The sequence below is a fragment of the Phlebotomus papatasi genome, chromosome 2 (genome assembly GCF_024763615.1).
Source record: "Phlebotomus papatasi isolate M1 chromosome 2, Ppap_2.1, whole genome shotgun sequence".
Classification (NCBI taxonomy): Eukaryota; Metazoa; Arthropoda; class Insecta; order Diptera; family Psychodidae; genus Phlebotomus; species Phlebotomus papatasi.
Window position 1 is genome coordinate 55,950,307 of NC_077223.1, and position 19,350 is coordinate 55,969,656.

At 32.7% G+C, this 19,350-nt stretch overlaps 1 protein-coding gene across 6 annotated transcripts in view; it reads right to left on the reverse strand.

Moving 5' to 3' along the window:
- Positions 1 to 19,350, reverse strand: part of LOC129801790 (RNA-binding protein Musashi homolog Rbp6) — a 179,569-nt gene that overhangs the window by 147,685 nt on the left and 12,534 nt on the right. For all 6 annotated transcript variants that reach the window (XM_055847117.1, XM_055847116.1, XM_055847118.1 and 3 more), the window contains one exon: positions 837 to 877. In XM_055847117.1, the coding sequence (XP_055703092.1) occupies positions 837 to 877 (41 nt within the window). The remainder of the gene's footprint in view (positions 1 to 836; positions 878 to 19,350) is intronic.

The window sequence follows — 19,350 nt, forward strand, 5'->3', positions numbered from 1 at the left end:
GGACAGACCTGCAAGCCGAGTGATGGCTCAATGTAATTATAATCAAAATAATAATTGACCTACATTACCATTAGTTCCTCACTAAGCCGTCTCTCGGGTTAAACCGTAAGGCTGTGTAGGGCGTTAACCTATCAGATTAGGGGAAACTGGGGCACCACCAAATACGGGATAGCACCAAACACTAATTTTTATTTCTAAACTACTTGGACGACTTGGACTATCTCAACTATTTTTTCAGTAGACAAGCATCTCTATAGGAGAATGTAGGCATGGTTCGCACAGAGTGAACCTTCAAACGATGCGAATTTTCTCCTTGTTTGCAGAAAGCTGACCTACCATTTCTCATCTCGTTTCATGAACTTAATAATGATCTATCTTATGACTAAGAAATGACGAACTATGCCAACATTCCCTTAGTGCCTATAATAATTTTCAAGACATAGCATCCAACTCACAAGCTCCAAAACTTCAACATTCACCGAAGTGTTTCTTATTCACTTTTAAATTCGTATGTTAAAAAACTCAGTTTTAAATCTAATAAACTTAGATCATTCTCAACAGTCTCAAGTAAAAATTGTCCTATAATCCTAACTCGAATTCAAATGAATATATTTTTGTGCGTTCCATTTAATTTTTCCCTAACTCTGGATTTAATTGTTTAATTAAAATTTGTATGTTGCTTCCTGTCTCCAATTCTCGTTTCATTACTATTAATATACCCACTAATACTTCCTAATGCCTAATCCAAGTTGTACATAACATTTTCGGAAGACCCACCCCTTGGGAGCAATATTGTCATTTACCCAAGATCTCAGGACATTTGTGCCAAAACTTACCTGGACTTGTTTGCCAACTCAGACCACCAATAAACATTTTTCTGAAAGAGATAGAAAACATTGTTTATTATTACTGCTTAAATATCTTATGATGTTGCTAAATTGCTTAAAATTTCCTTCTATTTAATTGCAATAAAAAACACGTAATTTATTCAACGACAGAAGTGCTCAACAACCTAACCCCAAGAAAGACCAATTACAATGTTTGTCTGCAACATTAACCTCGTTTTAAACAAAATTATATATTGTTCTCGTTGAGAATTTTCAAAGAATATTAGAAGAGTTTTGTAAAGGAATTGATTAAGTAATTCGTTCAATATTTCAGGGTCTATTTTGATGCAAATTCACCTGGCACAAACAAATATTCCACATAGAGGCCGAATATTTGCATTGCTTCCTCATACCAAGACTTCGACTTCTAGAACAACATGATGAATTGTTTTCAAAATTTAGCCTGAATTCAAAATTATTCTGGAAATTACTCACTGCCAAAATATTTCGAAAAAAAATTGACATGAATATAAGACGAATTTTGCCGGATTAAGGTGAAATTATTGAATAAACATTCATAAAAGCGGCCCAGGTAAATATACTAAAATAATTAATTTAGTGCCATGTCATACAAAGAAACTCAACAGAATATAGCATAGTGATGAAAAAAACCATTATGTGAAATGAGATTGAAAAACAAGACGAAATTCTTGTAACTTCGAATAAAAATTTTCTACAAACGAAATCTTAGGCCCAAGTAAACAAATGTTTTTAACGTTTTTAATTATCAAAGCCTCAAGAAGGTACAACTATATGAATTGTTTCGCCTTCTTAGAATTTGGAATAAAGCTTAGATTCTTCGTAATTTTTCTACATTGTTGGTATTAAAGTTTACTACAATATGGGAAGACTTTCAGACTTCGGTTAACAGGAGTTTCGTACCTCCAGATTTTTTCATCATGTTGCATAAGTGAATTCAACCTAGTACATTACCCCACTGAGAAAAATCCGAAAAAGTTAAAATAACATTCCGGAAATGTTAATTTTACCTTGCAGCATTGATCCAAAAACGGTGTAAATATTACCCTTTTTAGGTGTATTGGGGGTTAAAGTTACCCTTGTTAAAGTTATGGGGAAAAAAAGTTAATCGCACCCTCTTTTTTTTCTCAGTACCGAAGCTTCCTTCAAGTCTTAAGTAAAAAATTATATGAAAATTGTAAATCGTTTTCTTCAGTAATACCTCAAGAGCATTATTAGGTGTGAATCCAAACAATTTCATATAATCATCGCAAAAACTCATATACTGCAATCGGTCCCAAACTTTGCCAGAATGTATTTTATCACTTCCAGATCACGAATATATGAGATTAAAAAAATTTCCGGTCACGCTTTGTAACTTGATAAGTCCCAAACTAACGACCTTGACAGACCTGAGGATTAGCCGAGAGACGACTTAGCGTAATTATATTAGAAATAATGGTTAAACTACATTTCCATCATATTTTCCACTAAGTCATCGCTCGGCTTAAGTCCTAAGTCTGCCTAGGGCATAAGAGAGCTAGTGACTTGCGGTTTTCGGCAAAAGTTATATCGGGAGAAAATTGCATCTTAATGTATTGACCCTGCACCCTCTACCCTTCCTAGCGCCATTTTGCAAACTCCTTTTTTTCTTTTTTTCAATAGCTTGGCCCCTATGACATATTGCCTGGACTCAAATTTTAGTATGTTATAGGATCGAAAGAACACCTCGTCGACAGGAAATCCCTATTGACACTTTTGTCAAAATGTTGAAATTTATTTAATATATTTATTAAAATGAAAATAATATGAATTTTTTCATTAATCTACTTTTTCCTAATAAAGGGAAATGTTCAAATTTCATACTTCAAATGGTACAGAGTAGGGTGTCAATAGGTGCTGACACGAGTTCTTAAATTGTCAATAAATGTTCTTTTCACCCTATCTATAATATAGCTGAGCCATAAACCTCTCGAATAAAAAGAAACTTAAGTCCTCTAACCCACCTGACCAGAAGGGTAATTTTTTTAAATAGCTCTAGCTGTGATTTTAATTCTCAAACTTTAAATCAATGAGCACGTTTTAGGGAAAATCTCATGATATTTTACATATTCTTTTAACATCGCAAGTTCGCCAAACTACTGTTATTATTAAAAAGAAAATTTCGGCCCTATGGAATAAATAAAGCTGAAATTTTATAAAGTTGCAGCTTTACTCTATATCTATCAAACAAGAAAAACTTAAGTCCCTCGAACACCCCAGACCCTTGCTGTAAGGAGTCAAAATAAAAAAAATTTACTGGCCTATATCTCCGGGTCCGGGTAATAATTAACTTTTTATTCATTTTTTTTAAATTCATTTTTTAATATTCACAGGAAAAGTAGAGGGTATCATGGGGTACCTGAGAAAACCGAATTTTGTAAAAAACGACCTTTTCGACTTATATTTCGACAAGTGGATGTAACCGGTGATATGGGGGGCGGGGTTAAATTTCACAAAATTCAGAACGTTATAACTCCGGTTGTATTTGACATAATTTGATGAGTGAGGGCGTAAATAAAAGCTACCACAAAACATTACAACTTTCTAAAACATCTGGATTTCGTATGTCTAACGCTAGTGGAGCTGCAATCAAAATGACCCGAGCTATAATCAAAAATGTCTCGACCTGACTGCATGCATTTTCGGTGTTTATGATGCGATTTCGATGAAATTTTAGTAAATATTGTATCTGAGATCGAGATTTTTCTAACGATGGGTTCCATCCGTTTCTACACCAACCCACTGTACCCGGACCCTTACTATATTCAAATGGACCAGACTCTATATCTAATGTATATTTAGTAACCGATTTCAATGAACTTTGTTTCCTTTTGTTGGCCTTACACACTCAGTCTAATTTAAATAGAAAATGCCCAGTGATAAGCCTAGATAAGCTTATGGTAGCTGAGATTCTTTACAGGTGACCTCGGAATGCGTGCATCTCGGGGTGCTTGAAACTCTTAATGTGTGAAAATTCCATTGCGAATTGAATTTTGGGGGTAAAGAAACGCGTCGAGAAAACGGTTCTTGGCCATAGAAATGGGTTAAATTGGTTCGACGCGATTCTTTACCCCCAAAATTCAATTCACAATCGAATTTTCACACATTCCGAGTTGCAAGCACCCCGAATTCCACGCATTCCGAGGTCACCTGTAAAGAATATCAGCTCATGTTGAACAATAGGATACACTGAGAGAAATCCGAAAAAGTCAAAATTATAGGGGGCAAGCAATATCTACTCTTAAATCTAATATACTTTGAAGGTGACCTGCTTATGCAATCGACTGGTGTGGGCTCCAGACTGTCGCGAGCTCTTCGCACTATGTCCTATCACTTGTACTACTCATGACGAACTCACGTTCGTACTCACTGAGATCGTACGATCGACTAAACAATTATAGTCGTCTCCACCATCACCAGAGGCGCTGGCCTAGAAAGGAGACATTGCGTCTCGAATATTTAGGGTTGCCTCAGCAGAGCATTTATTGCTATAAGGCGGGAAATTTAAGCTCTACAAAATAACATTCCGGAAATGTTAATTTTACCTTGCAGTATTGATCCGAAAACGGTGTAAATATTACCCTTTTTAGGTGTATTATGGGTTAAAGTTACCCTTCTTTCATGTTGATTTTACCCTTAAAAGGTGTAAAATTAACATTAAAAAATGTTGATATATTTTTACACCCAAAAAGTTTTAAGTTATGATGAAAAAAAGTTAATCGGAGCCTCTTTTTTTTCTCAGTGTACTGATGTCAATGAATTCTCGGTAAATTGTTTGTTTACATTGAAATTTTTTTTTTTTGTAAAAATGAAACCCAAAACTCTAAACCGTCTAAATATCACATGAATAAAATAAAAAATTATTAAATGTTGAAGAGATTTGGACTCAATCTAAAAATTAGTTTTCTGTGAGCTCTTTTAAATTGAGCATAAATTATAAATTATTTCTTTAACATTTATGCATTCTTTTTAAAATAAATTTTCCTTTTATGGTCGTTACTTGACATTCTATGAATAATAAAATTATTCTAATAAATCTTAGAATAATTTACACAATTCTTATCAAACTTTATAAAATAAATGTTAAGTTTTTGTGTGAGAAATCTCATCCAGTTCCTATATGCAACATAATCATATGTACGACACTTGCTTTAGCTCAGCCAAGTACAATGAATTCTGGCAAGTGATCAAGACAAGGTGTTGAGATACAAAGAATTTCCATAGGGTTTTGGCCCCATCGCTGTGCTACTAAAGAAAGTACGATATATTATAAAAACATAACCATTTGAGGTTCATGCACGTTATTTTGGTTGTTTTTGTTATATACCACGAGAAAATGAGGGTAAGACGCAGAAGAAAGGCAAGTTTTTTTTACAACACGATAAAGAGTGAAATAGTGTCACTGGTGATTGTTTGTCGTCATATGGAGTATCATAAAAATTATTACGTGTGAGTTGCTGAGAGAAGAAGTTCCCTATCGAAAGTTTTTCTTGTGCCTTTGCATGACTCTCGTGAGTTAACACGACGGGTAAATTGTCCAAACATGAGTTCTTATCGAGATTTGGGCGCCAATATCGCATAAATTCACTCGATTGATCGTTATTTCTTCTTCTTTTTTTTTTCTGCTGACAAAGAGGGTGGTGATATAGTGGGTGGGTTTGAAAAAGAAATGCGGGCAAAGAAGGCGCCAAGATGCAACTGGGGAGGTGAAAATGGGTGGAAAAATTGCAGGAAAAGAAATTTTCCTCCTCTCAAATACAATGTTTCTTATGTAACAATTCCAAGTGCGACTGACGCGAAAATTCCCTCATTGTGTCATCTCTTTCGCACACTTAACCTCACTAACACACCCACACTTAGCTTCACTTATACTTCAACACAGTGCACTACCATTCACAAAATCTAACACAAATACACACTCATTCATGCATTTTAGAAAGAGAAACGGAGAGAGATAGACTGAAATTTTCCATTGCGCATGGTTGACAGTCTATCTCTTTCTTGCCATCCGTCATCTCAATCCGTGTAGATGTGCGCTGTTTTTCCAGTTATGTAATCAAAACTTTTACGCACACTTACATTGCCCCAAAACCCATCTCAACGACACTCTTTTCAATTGACATCCAACACAGACACCATTGCCGTACTCGATGCAATTGTCGGAAAGTTCTTGACGATTACAAGAGTGAGATGGATATACATTATTAAACTCCCCCACATACACTCAGAAGTGGGATTCACACCTGACCCCGAACAACATAAGAAGCATCCCCGCGGGATTTTGCAGATGCAGTTCCCCGGGAGACACGAATATGATTTTCTTTACTCAATTACGATGATTATACAGTTGACATTTCATTGAGTCATACCAGAGCAATATATACAAAATACAATCTTATATTTATATCTTGTCGTATTCCCATATCTTAAAGGTATGGTAAGTGTTTTTCTACAAAACAAAAACAGCAAAATTTTAATTGATAAGAAGATCAAACAAGATATAAGTTTTATTGCTGTTACATTGACACTATTGTTTAATTCGAATAGAGATACGTATGCATTCAGTATTGTTAAATACTCACACCTCCTACACAATAGTCACTGGGGGTCTATCGGTGTAAGACTATGTTTTGATCTTCTTAACCACCGTAAACTGTGAAAAACAGGATTGTAGATATTGTACAAATTAATATCCTTAATTGTACAGTCAACTAGTCAGCTAGCACTATCACCTTAAGAATTAAACTTCAAAAATTTGAAATATTAAAATATAAGAAGGTCAAGGAGATGAACTCCCTCCGGATGCGTCAGGGGGTGCAATCCTTTCAGGACAGGAAAACACAAAATTCTAATTTCCAAAGCTTTCGACGCTTCAACGCGTCTTCCTCAGTGGTCAAATCTGTGATTTGTCTCTGAAATTTTGTCCGTACTGTCTGTCCACTACTCCAAATGAGGATTTACAGGGAAAATTGGAAATTCGTCGCGGGTACTCCTTCTTGGACATTGATAAGGATATTCCTGTCCTGAAAGGATTGCACCCCCTGACGCATCCGGAGGGAGTTCATCTCCTTGACCTTATACGAATTGCCGTCAGTAATCTACCGAATATTAAAATATATTTCACTGTAAGAATTAGCAATCATTTAAATATCGTAAAGTCGTAAGTGTGTCTAGGATAAAAAGCCATGTTATAGGATATTATATCAAAAATACCGTTGAATCATTCCACCTTATACCCGATTTCAGAGAGAAATATAGAGCATATTTCTCAACATATCAGAGAATACGATTAGGTTCATTGAAAAGGTCTTAAAACTCCTGAAAAATATAAATTAATTCCAAAGGATTATAAAACAATAATGAAGTGAAATCGAAAATTATTTTTTATCGCAAATACAAATAATATTGCGTTTATTCAATTTTGAGCAAATTACAAGGAGTTTAGGAACCGGTTTAACCCTTTAGAGAGGATGAAAAAATAAGCGTAAAAAACACATTTTCTGATTTCTTAAAGTGAAATATAACTATAGGATAACGTGTGGTATTTCTGGACAAAGTGCTTTTCGGGACATTATATGGGTATTTTGGGACACATCAATAATCCTATAAATATTTGTTTTCTAATTATTTTTCAGTTCTATATGAAATATTAGGTTCTTTACGTATCAGATAAACATATAACTTCTGAAATTTTATTTAATTTAAAGCATGAAATATGCGTGAATTTTGAGTGTCACAATTCATTTTTTACAAAACCTTCAGTGTGGTCAATTTTTCAGATGTCAAAACAAACAGTGCTTAGTTTTTTTACGATTTAATGCCCAACGCACAATAACTTTTGTTATGAAAACATGTTTTCGGACTTGTCTATAAGAGTGAGTGAGATAACTAGATCTAGATTTCATTCACTCTCACTGAAATGTCAAAACCATATTTACCAAACTTTTCGTAATGCTTGAAGTCATGAATACGAAGCTTTTGCGCATCAGATTGACCGTTATTGAACTTTTTTCTAATCTAGGAAAATAACACGAACGCGAAACTACTTTTTGGGTATAACATCTAAGTCACAAGGTTAGGTATTCTACAAAGCTGAAACGTTTTGTTATCATTTGTCAATTTATCACCATTTGTCAATTATTATTTTTAAACAATTTAAAGAGTCAATAATTTGTTGTATACTGAAGTTTTTTTTCTTAATCTTATTGTTAATAATATAAAATCAAATGAAGTTTTATCGTGCAGAATAAATATACCCATAATAATATAGAACTTTACCTATATATACAAAATTTTAGACTCACGGTTATTTATATTGAAATTGGATTCAATTTCAAAGTTTTCATTTTTGAATACAAAGTTTACAACTTGACTTTTGATTCTATAATTTTTTTTATTCACCATAGCTAATTTTGTATCGAAAAATATTTGTAAATACCCTTTTAGATTTGTAGATGTATTCTCTTTGATTGGCCATTCTTAGTTAAGACTAAGTTCTTCATAAATCAAGCCGATATTACTGTCAAAGTGATCGAATTCATGACAGAAATATATTAGGTTTATTTATGTATAAAGAGTCAAATTTTGTTAAAATTTCAAAATACCCATGAAAAAACCATTTGGTCCAAAACTTTTATCGAATTTAAAATTTGAGAATTAATCTTAACAAAATTTCTTAGAGAGTGATGTGTTATGCGAAACTGAAACAATTTAATTGTGAAACCGCGTGCTGTCAATTATTATTGTTATTATCTCTGTTGCAAACTTGTCAAATCCAAAGGAATTAACTAAAGACAATCTCTGTGCGGAAATTAAGGCTTTTCCACTCCGAATCTGCCAATCACTCGAAACCGCCATAAGTTCTCAAATCAATATGTCACTATCATATTTCCTAATTTGAGAATCTTCCTATCACATAAATCATTTGCTATATCTGATATAGACGAATATACTGCAATTATCAACCCGGATATTGAGATAGGAATTTAACTAAGAACACGTTTACCTTTTAGCTGAGTTTCTGTTTTAAGAAAATTTTGAGCAAGGGACTGCGCGTATCAAATACACAAAATACTTTCAGAAAATAGATATTTAAAAATTCTTGGGATAGAATTTGAGGAAGCTGAAGAATTTAAGGATTATACATGTTGAATTTCTGTCCATGTGAGTATATTTTTCATGGAAGGTTTTATATCAAATATTGCGACTCAGTGGTGAATGTTGGGAAAAAAGAACCAAGAAAAGGAGTAGAAAGTCCAAAAATAGCGGTAAAAAAAAGTATACGATAAGCCACGTTGGTGCCTTGGGATAATCTAATCGTAATTTGTGTCATCACGCGATGGGTAAATAATTGGAATTTTCATTTACTGATAAGCGATGCGTGATAGAAGGAAAGAAATTGATTGAAAAATTAACTTTTCTTGAAGGCAAAAATCAATAGAGACGTGCTCAATGGGCACCCAATAAATTTTTAAATATTTCCCTGCATTTTTCCACCTTCATAGAAGTGGAGTGTTGGAAAAATAAAATGAGAAAATAGAACATTCTGAGAGCGATTCATTTCGATGATTGTACGAGGAAGTTGAATGTTTGGGTAAAGGATAAAAAAGGATCACTCCCCAGGGACTTGTTTCCAGGGATAATGAGTTTTTGCGACATGAATCCACTTCTCGGTTGCCCACTTTTATTTTTTTAACCAACATTTTCCCACAAATGTGAGAAATCCAATAGAAATTTAATTCAGAAAAAGAATTTTCTCTCTTTCTCCCTTATGTGGGATGACATTCAGAAAAAAAAAACAACATACAAAGGTGAACCAAAAAAAAAGAAGAGTAAGTAAGAAAAGGGAAAATCATGAAAAATATCAAAGGTTCATACCCAGAGTGCTTTCCACCTTGAGATACTCAAAAGAACCCCATGAAGAATTTTGTAGACGATTAATTTTAAGTGTGGACTGCAACAAAATATCGCCAAATAACAAATCTCCATGGAGGAATAGCCAATAAATCCGCCCCAGAAAAATAATAAAATATTAATGGTTGATAAAATGGTTGAAATTTTCGGTATGAAAATCCTTAAATTGATTAGTTTTACATCCGAATACAACCAACATTAATATTTATCTCCTGGAAATTGTTATTTAAATTTCATTTCCGCCAATCACATTTTGAATACATTAAGTTGAATTTTTTTTAATGAAAATTTATGGGAATTTTTATCAACATTAACACATTAGACAGAAAACACAATAATTTATTTATGCCACTACTGTGAGAGATGCATATTCTTCGTTTTGTGACTTCTTAAATATAAAAAGACAGAACATTTCATTACCAGTTTTTTCTCAATTACATTTTTTGTAAAAAAAATTAATAAATTAGTCATAATCATTGTCTACTAAATCCTTACAAAAGTTTATGTTCTTTCGAATGAACTCAAACTTTGCCAAAGTGTTTCTCGCAAACCCATAATCACGAATACATGATGAGTAGCTAAAAATATCACGATTCCTTTCAGTAAGATATTATTAAACAAGTTAAAAAAAAAATGTATAAAACGTTTAAAGCCTACATTGTGAAAAATTGTTGGCTGTTATATCGTGATTTTTTTCTGTAAATCTAACGTGTTATGCCCTGGACACACTTACGACTTAAGCCGAGAGACGACTTAGTGGAAAATTATGGAAATGTAGTTTAAACATTATTTGTAATATAATTACGCTAAGCCGTCTCTCGGCCAATCCTCAGGTCTGTCAAGGCCCTTACGGTCGTTGCGGATGACTTTGCACTCTGCTGATTTTAACCTAATTAAAACCAGAGATATAGCCATTTGAAAACCAGTAATAAGCCCAGATAAGCTTATGGTAGCTGAGATTCTTTACAGTCAACTTCGGACTTCGGAGTGCTTGGAACTCGGGGTGCTTGCAACTCGGAATGTTTGAAAATTCGATTGTGAGTTGAATTTTGAGCGTAAAGAATTGGCGTCGAGTAAACTGTCCTTGTCGGTCGAAATGGATAAAATTGGCTCGACGCGATTCTTTCGAAAAATTCGTAAATCGATTTTTCGATTATTCGGACCTTCGATTAAATCGGATGAAAATTCAATGATCAAATAGTTGTAGCATTTAACGAGGAGACGAGGCCGACCCAGCCTCCGATGGACCGACGGCGTGGACCAGGACGCCAGCTCATTAGGGGTGCGGAATTGGAGAACAGTGGCGCGTAACAGACTAGAGTGGCAACGGGTCCTGAGTCAGGCCAAGACCAGTAATTGGTTGTAGCGCCGGATAAGTAAGTAAGTAAGTAGTATTTAAGGGCCTTGACAGACCTGAGGATTAGCCGAGAGGCGGCTTAGCGTAATTATATTAGAAATAATGATTAAACTACATTTCCATCATTTTTCACTAAGTCGTCTCCCGGCTTAAGTCGTAAGTGTGTCTAGGGCATAACCCATTCAGTCAATGTACCAGAAATACTTGAGATAGAATGTTCATAATCTGGGATTAGTTTTATACAGATTAATAGATGAATTTTTTGAAAAGAAAAAAAATTATCCATTATGGGGGCGCGGGGAGCCGCCCTCAAATACTCGTCTTAACGGTCACTGAATTTAAATTCTGTACATTAATACATTTCAAACTCTATTGATTTAGATAGAGTAACTATCCAAGAAGACACATTGACAACCAGAATTCAAATCAGGAAAGAGGATGAAGGCCAATTTTAACAAATTCGACGGGATGTCGAATTTTCCGTCGGCCATTTTGAGCAAAAATTTTTGCATGACTTTCCGTGAAACGAAAAAAGAACAACAAAATGTATTCCCATCTCTGTCGGGCTATTTTTTCCAAGTTATTGAAGGACTTTCAAGTAACTAAAAATCCATTCCCGCGACAGAAATTCGAATATCAATTGTCCTGAATTAAATCATCTAAAATCACTCAATTTGCGTATGATGTATAATACCGTGGTAAGGAATGGGTTAAGAAAACAAAATTTGGAGGTATTCCAAAATGGCGGAAAGGGGGTTGGGGGGATGAATCTGATATCACATATAATTAACATTTTCCGAAAACCGCTTGTCGATATCTCTTCCTGTTCTCTCGCCAGAAGTGCTTATACAACAGACGGATGTACATGAAAATCGATTTATTGCACATATGATATTCGTGATCTATGAGTGTCAAAACGTATAAATCCAAATTTTGGGCCTGATCTGACGAAGTAGGATTTCACCCAGGACCACAAAAAACTGACGTTGTAAAAAATCTCAGCTAAATAGCGAAAAAAGTACAAACCTCACCCGCAATGACAGTATTTAATTATATTACGGCGAATATTTGATGTAAATTGTACATATAATCCTAACAATGTTAATTTCGTTTTCAAGATAAAGCCTCTAGGACCTTTTACTTGACCTAAATAGTATTCAAACAGTCTATAATTGTTTTAAAAACTAAACATTAAAAATTTAGTGTGAAAATTCCATAAATTTTTCATATTAATGCTGTTTTAAACAATTTTTGTGGGCCAAAAATTGCCAAAAAGGCCAGCTGATAAACAGCTTGAGTATAATCCAAATTGTTAAGGTGATCTGTAAATTAATTCAAATTCAAAAAAATATTTGTACATCGATAAACATAAAGAATACGAAGCGAATAAAAATGTTATCTTTATGAATCACTCCCAGCTTATGATCATTTGCTTTTCCTCATGAGTTTGAAGTTAGACTGTTAAATGACTATATTAATTTTTAAAATAAAAATAATGAAAAATTCACACAGCATCTGTCAACCGTTCAAGCATCCCGTAAAACTGGAATCGTTTTTTTCTCACACCTATAAACAATTTTATGCAATTCGAACTAAATATTATGTTGTGGTATGGTTCTATAAATTCTTTAAATGAATCCTTCAATTAAATACCACACAAATCGATACGCAATTAACGCCAAAACTATGTAATTAAGGAAGTATTTGTATAATTTAACGACATTGCCAACGAGTGGCAAAAACTTATACGAGAGACATTTGGTGTAATTTTCTAAAACAGAAATCATCAAGTAAAATGTTCAAGAAGGTCTTGTTTCTTTTCATGTCGAGAAGACTTATTTTTGGTCATTTCTTCTTCTATTTTTGGATCTATTTCAGCGTCGTGATTTTCACCTTCTCTATCATTTAACATTCAAGAGGGAAAGAATAAAATGGTACGCAGTATATTGATTTAAAGTATTAACGCATATTTCCCAAATTCAATTGAAAAATGGATTTCTTCAGTAACTTTTTTAAATGAAATACAAACAAAATATATTCCATCCAATACACAGTAAAAAAAAATGTGTAAAATTTTTCACACTATGATAGTGTAAAATCGAATATTTTAATTACATAATAGCAAAGTGAGAATAATTTTCCATTATTATCGTCATAAATATTATCAACAATGTTTTGTAATGTAAAATTGTTAAAAAAAAAAACAGAAATGTATGGTATTTTTTATAATGAAATAAAAAGAAATATTAATATCATAGTTTGAATGTAGTTTTCACAATATCATAATGTAAAATTTTGTGTATTTAAAAACAAGTTGTGTAAAGAGTTGAATTTTCATTTAAGACATATACTTCTGTCGAAATGATTAGCCGAACTCATGGAACATTAAATATATATACATGTCAATATTTCGTGAAGACGCGTGCAACTATGTGAGGATCTTGCACTAGAAAGAACGCAGTTTAATAAAAAAAACATAAGTACAAAATTTAGATAATCAAACATATCTACAAATCAAAAAAAAATCAAAAATACCAAATTAAATCAAAATTAAAGATTTCAAATGTTACACAAATAAAAAAAAAACAATTTTTGTATAACAACTTTCAAATTTAACAACTTCAAATTTTAAGTGTTGATGTACTATAAATTCAAAAATCTCTTTCGAATACTAAAGGCTCCGGGGAATTTTCCGGGAATATATTCAGTGAATGGAGAATCGTGTTGGTAAAAGAGACTCATCTTTTCCAATTGCCATCCATTTTAGCATTATGTAAGAGATGTGAATGACAAAAATAAGCGATATCCAAGATGTGAATGATCTAAGTGCAATGTGGATTGCATCTTCATGCACTTTTCCTCATCTCACTCTTACAGAGAACATTTTCCCGATGGTCGATTTGTGTCTCGAGACTTTACAGAAGAAAGGTGTGAAAACACTAGAGAAATATACTGAAGAAGGCAAGATCTAAAGGCTAAAAAAACAACAAGGAAATATACACTATTGTCTCAGTGTTGCTCTCATTAATGCAAGTTGTACCAAATAGAAGATACTTCGATTGCACCACACTCATATTTCTTGAACAATATGAGGTGCACTTTTTTCAATAGTGCCTCATTTTCTCTTTGAATTTCAAATCAAAACGACGGCCCCGGAGAATTTAATTGGAGTGTATGTGAAGTGAAAGAACAAAACAACGCACTAGAGCGAAAATGATGGAAATGTGGGCATCTTTTGTGGCGAAAGAGGTCCATTGAGAGAGATCTTTACTTGCATTCTCGATGTCTGACTTTGTCAAAATGAAAGGGTTTTGTATGCAATGTAAGAGAGATCATTCCAACATTTACAATAACTCTAAAACTTAGAATTAAAATTAAGAAAATAAGTCAAAAAATATAATTTGAAAAAAAAAATATGTTTGTTCACAGTAGGGATCTGCGCTTGGAGTGCGCGCATTTATGCGCGCTCCGCGCAAGCTGATTTGTACGACGCAGCGCGCAAAGTATATTTAATGCGCGCAAAATGCGCGCAGCAGCAAAAATTTTCATGCGCGCAGCATTTATCTTTTACGTTTTTTCATATTGAGATGAATAATAATAATAATAATTGATATTAATATTAATTTAATAAATTATTTTTAAAATCAGTCCAACTCGCGCCCCGATAGCGAAAAGTGGTTGAAAATTGTGATGATGATGAAATTAATTCTATAGCGCATAGGAAGAGATTTATTTTTATATTTTACTTATTTTTAAAAAAAAAATCCTGCTACTAAAACCCAATATCTGTCTATAATAAATAGGATTGTTTTAGAAGAAAAGTTCATTAATCTTAGAAAAATTGATTTGATTTTAGAAAATCTGAAGATAGAAATTTATGTCGACAGTTTTTAAAAATAAATATGGGAGACTGGAGATGTTAGGAACACGGTGGATTTTTCTTTAATTAATAAAATAAATGGAACTAATGCACTACGCAATCATGGGCAACATTTAGATCTATCTTGACAAGAATAATGAATATCCTCAGTTTTATTGCTTGGATTCTATAAACAATTCTTTAAAAATTGATCAAAATAGTAGGTTTCTGATGTTGCAGTTTTCCTCTTTGTGTTTTATACAAACTATAAATGAAACAAAATTTTCTTATCTTATTAGCTTACAAAGTTTTTTTGGAAAATATTTCGAAAAAAAAGTTACAAAAATTATGCAAAAGTCGAAAAATATTGCAAACCCTCCCTCGCCCCTGCGCGCAGCGCGTAAGATTATTCCGTGCGCAGATCCCTAATTCAAAGACGTAGTTTGGTTATCTTAAACTATCTCGGCTAAAAAAATAGCACATTCTATATATATATATACATTAAATAAATTTCAACATTTTGACAAAAGTGTCATTAGGGGTTCGCTGTCGAAGAGGTGTAAGATCCTAAGATTGGATCACGGTAGGGAGTATTTCATTGGAAGAAACACTTAAGAGATCTGGAGAAATCCCTGACGAAAAAAGACGCTCATTCCTTGCGATTGTTGTTGAGGGCTTCACCCTTTTATTGTCCCTAATCCATAGCAAATTCACATAAATTTATTAAAAGAAAAATAAAACTTTTAAATAATAAAGAGAATTATAAAGATTCAAATTATATTTAATAGAATCTCTAACATCTCCAAAATAATTATTTTAGAGAGACAGAGAGAGGCAATGCCTTGAGAGTATCTCTGGATAACAAAAAGGTTTCTTGAATAGAAAAAAAAATCAAAAATGAGCACAGTATCACCCTAAGCCAATCTATTCTTGTCTCAACCAGAAACCTTCCGCCGCAAATCTTGGGAAAAATCCGTTGAATTGCAAAACAAATGCATTGATCAATTTCTGCAATTCTCCCGATGATCACAATGAAGTTAGTGCCCCAAGATAATTGGTGAGAGAATGCTTGAAAGATGCGATTTCAATCTCATTTCATCTATTTTAATTAGAGAATTTGATGCTTTTTACTTTGCAATTGTCTATTGCACAACAAATCTGAAAGGGTTTTGCTCGATGTGTGCAAAATTGGTGGCAAAAGAGAAGGAGAATGGCGCATGAAATTGATTTGAAATTTCAGATCACAATTTTTTTTTTGCACGAACTTTTGACGCAACCGCGACAAAAGCTGCGTTCTATGGACAAACAAAGAGTTGGGATTTTAATTGGAGCACCCACTCTTGTTTTTAGAGCTTTCTATATATTTATATGCCATTTGAAAAGGTATTATAGTACATGCTGGCTGGTATATATATGGGGTGCATAAGTGCGATAAGACAAATCTCCTGTTAAAGAGAAAACTTTGACAATTTTCAAGGAAGATGCTAAAGAGCTAATGAAACACTGTATAGCAATTTATCACACACATGTCAACATTTTAGTCACTATGGATGGTGATCTTTTTTTTTCGCGGCTATCTTACATAATGGTGGCAATGTATGCACGAAATTTCGTCATTTGTTGCCGATGAACAGTAGAAAATTGTGTGAATAAAAATCCAAACACTAATGTAATTATCTCAGGAGTTGTGTGAGCAAAATCAAAACATTGCCGAGGTGCAAGGTAGAGTACAAAAACTAGCGCGAAAATTTGTTGAATGATGCAGAAATTGGAAGGGTGTTCGATTGTTATTGTGCTTTTAGCTTTAAACAAAATTGACACATATTCGACTTGATTGAGAAATTGCTCACGAGAAGAGAAAATCAGTGCCACATGAAAATTACTTCAATTAGCAAATTCAGCTCAATGCTGGAGCATTATAATGTACGAGAACGTCTCACAGTTTATGGCGCATTTTGCTTAACTTCAACAGAGATACTTATAATGAAAAATTTCCGGCTGATGATACATCGTCTGGAATAATTTTCAGTTTTTTTTTCTTGTGTTTAGAATATTTCTACTCGCCTTTCAAATAATTGTCAATTTTGACAAAGATGAAAGACGAAGACGTGAAAGACGTATAATAGTTATGGTAGAATACTCTTCTTATATCCTCGAGGTAGCTCCATTAACTGTAGTTCGAGAGATAAAAATATTATGCAATAATAATAATAATGCAATAAAAATAATACAGAAGACAAAAATTTCAAAAATGTTGTAGACATAGGGTAAAATGGGGCACCTTTGAAAGTGGGGCACCTTTGAAATTGGTATTTTTCTTCTAATGTTTAAGTAAAATAAAAAGCTGATGAAATAAAAAGCTCGGTACATCAAAATAAATAAATAAAATAAATGTTTTTTTTTCTTAATTTTAGTAATTAAATAAAAACAAATTAGCCCTAATATGCCCTATATGTTTCTGATTTTACCCGATTCAGTGACTAAAATAATTGAATTCAGAATATAAAATTTGAGGTTACTTAAAGAAAGTTTTGTGTAAATTCTGAATTAGAATCATTTTCCTCTGATGGTGCCTTCCCAAAGAGTATTTTCTGACCAATTCGAAAATTTGACAAAATATTGTCGAAATACGCTCGACAGACACAGAGATTTCGATTTAATTTCGCCGATTTGGCCAAGCTTTGCTTATTGGGTTATCGTATAATATTAACTTTCTTCATTATTTCCACTTATTTAACGTTAAAAAATTAAAATAATAAATTCTGTAAACTTTTTGATTTAAGTTATTTGTTAAAGTTAGGATATGTCATATAATCCTCGTATGTTCATATTTGAGGAACTCTTCTGTACAATATTGTAAAATTTTTAAATACTGTAAATGAGTTTTAGCCCTTTAAAGGACCTTAGAGGGAAGTGGGGCACTTTTAAAAGTGGGGCACTTTTGAAAGTGGGGCACCTTTGAAATTGGGATTTTTTTCCTATGTTTAAATGGAACTGGAAGTGAGCCATATCATATTGATATTTAGCTTGTCAATCTGTTTGTGCAGCTAAATTATATCACAATAAGGCTCAATTTTATTTAAAAGTAGGGGAAAAATTCTGATTTCAAAGATACCCCACTTTCAAAGGTGCCCTACTTTCATATAAAATTTACAAAAATTGAACAATTAATGAGAAAACCTAATTTTCTAACTTTATAAAATTTCACTTTCATTGATTTCATTCTATGTATATCGTCATGCAGCTTTTACAAACAGCAAAAAATAACATAATTACAATAAAAAAGACTATCGACTTTTCTTTACAGATCTTTACGGAGTAGGAAAAATCAATTTCCCACTTTTTTAATTGATTAAAATTGGAAATTCATCATACCTTTAATTCCGAGATAGAGCATTTTTAAGTGTTTACGGAAAATTTAACGTCAAAATTAAAAATACTCCTAGGTACTGTGTAATGACACTTAATTGCTTATGTTTCAAAATAATCATAAATCATAATCAAAGGTTTAAAAATTTCTTAAATATTATCAGTTTAAAAATAAAAGAAAAATATTTGAAGTTTGACATTCCTATTTTCAGTTTTTATACACATCATAATTATTGTAAAGTTTATTTCTTGAAGATTCGAAAAAGTTAGCTGTTTTACAGTTTAAAAATAAAAATATCTTAATCGTAACACTACAAATCAAGCTTTAAAGGTCAATTTAAAGCATTACATAGCTTAAAGATTTGACTCAGAATGATGCTCTTCAATTAAAGTTGTTAAAAATCAATCATTTACAGTACAGTATACTTCACTTAAGTGTGAAAATATGTAGTTTGTATAAATTGAAAAGAATACTCATTTGATTTAATTTTAGTCCTTTATAAACTGAAAATTACATTTTCTGCCTGAATTTTATTGTTTTTGCTGACATAAAATTGCGTCATTAAAAAAAACTCTTTCGTAATTCATTGCCAAAACAACTGCAACAAGTTTTGTATTTTATGGGGAAAAATTAATACTATTTTTTTTTTAAATATAGCCATTATATCAATAACCGTTGCAATCAACAGTCCTCTCAGCTAAAAACAAAATCTCAATACTTTCTCACTCCAATAGTAACAAAGAATTTCTTATCTGATATACTGATACGTAGTTTTCTCTGTTTGGAATAAAGTGCTAAATGATATTCTGTGACTCACAATTGACCGTGAATTGACAAGAATGTTTCGCAGAATATTCTTCACGTTACTTGATCGAGTTGTTTTTGTCTGTGCCATTGAGCAATTTTCTAACCCAAAAGAAGATAGAATTTTCTCAAATTTTCAACATATTCTACATTGGACATC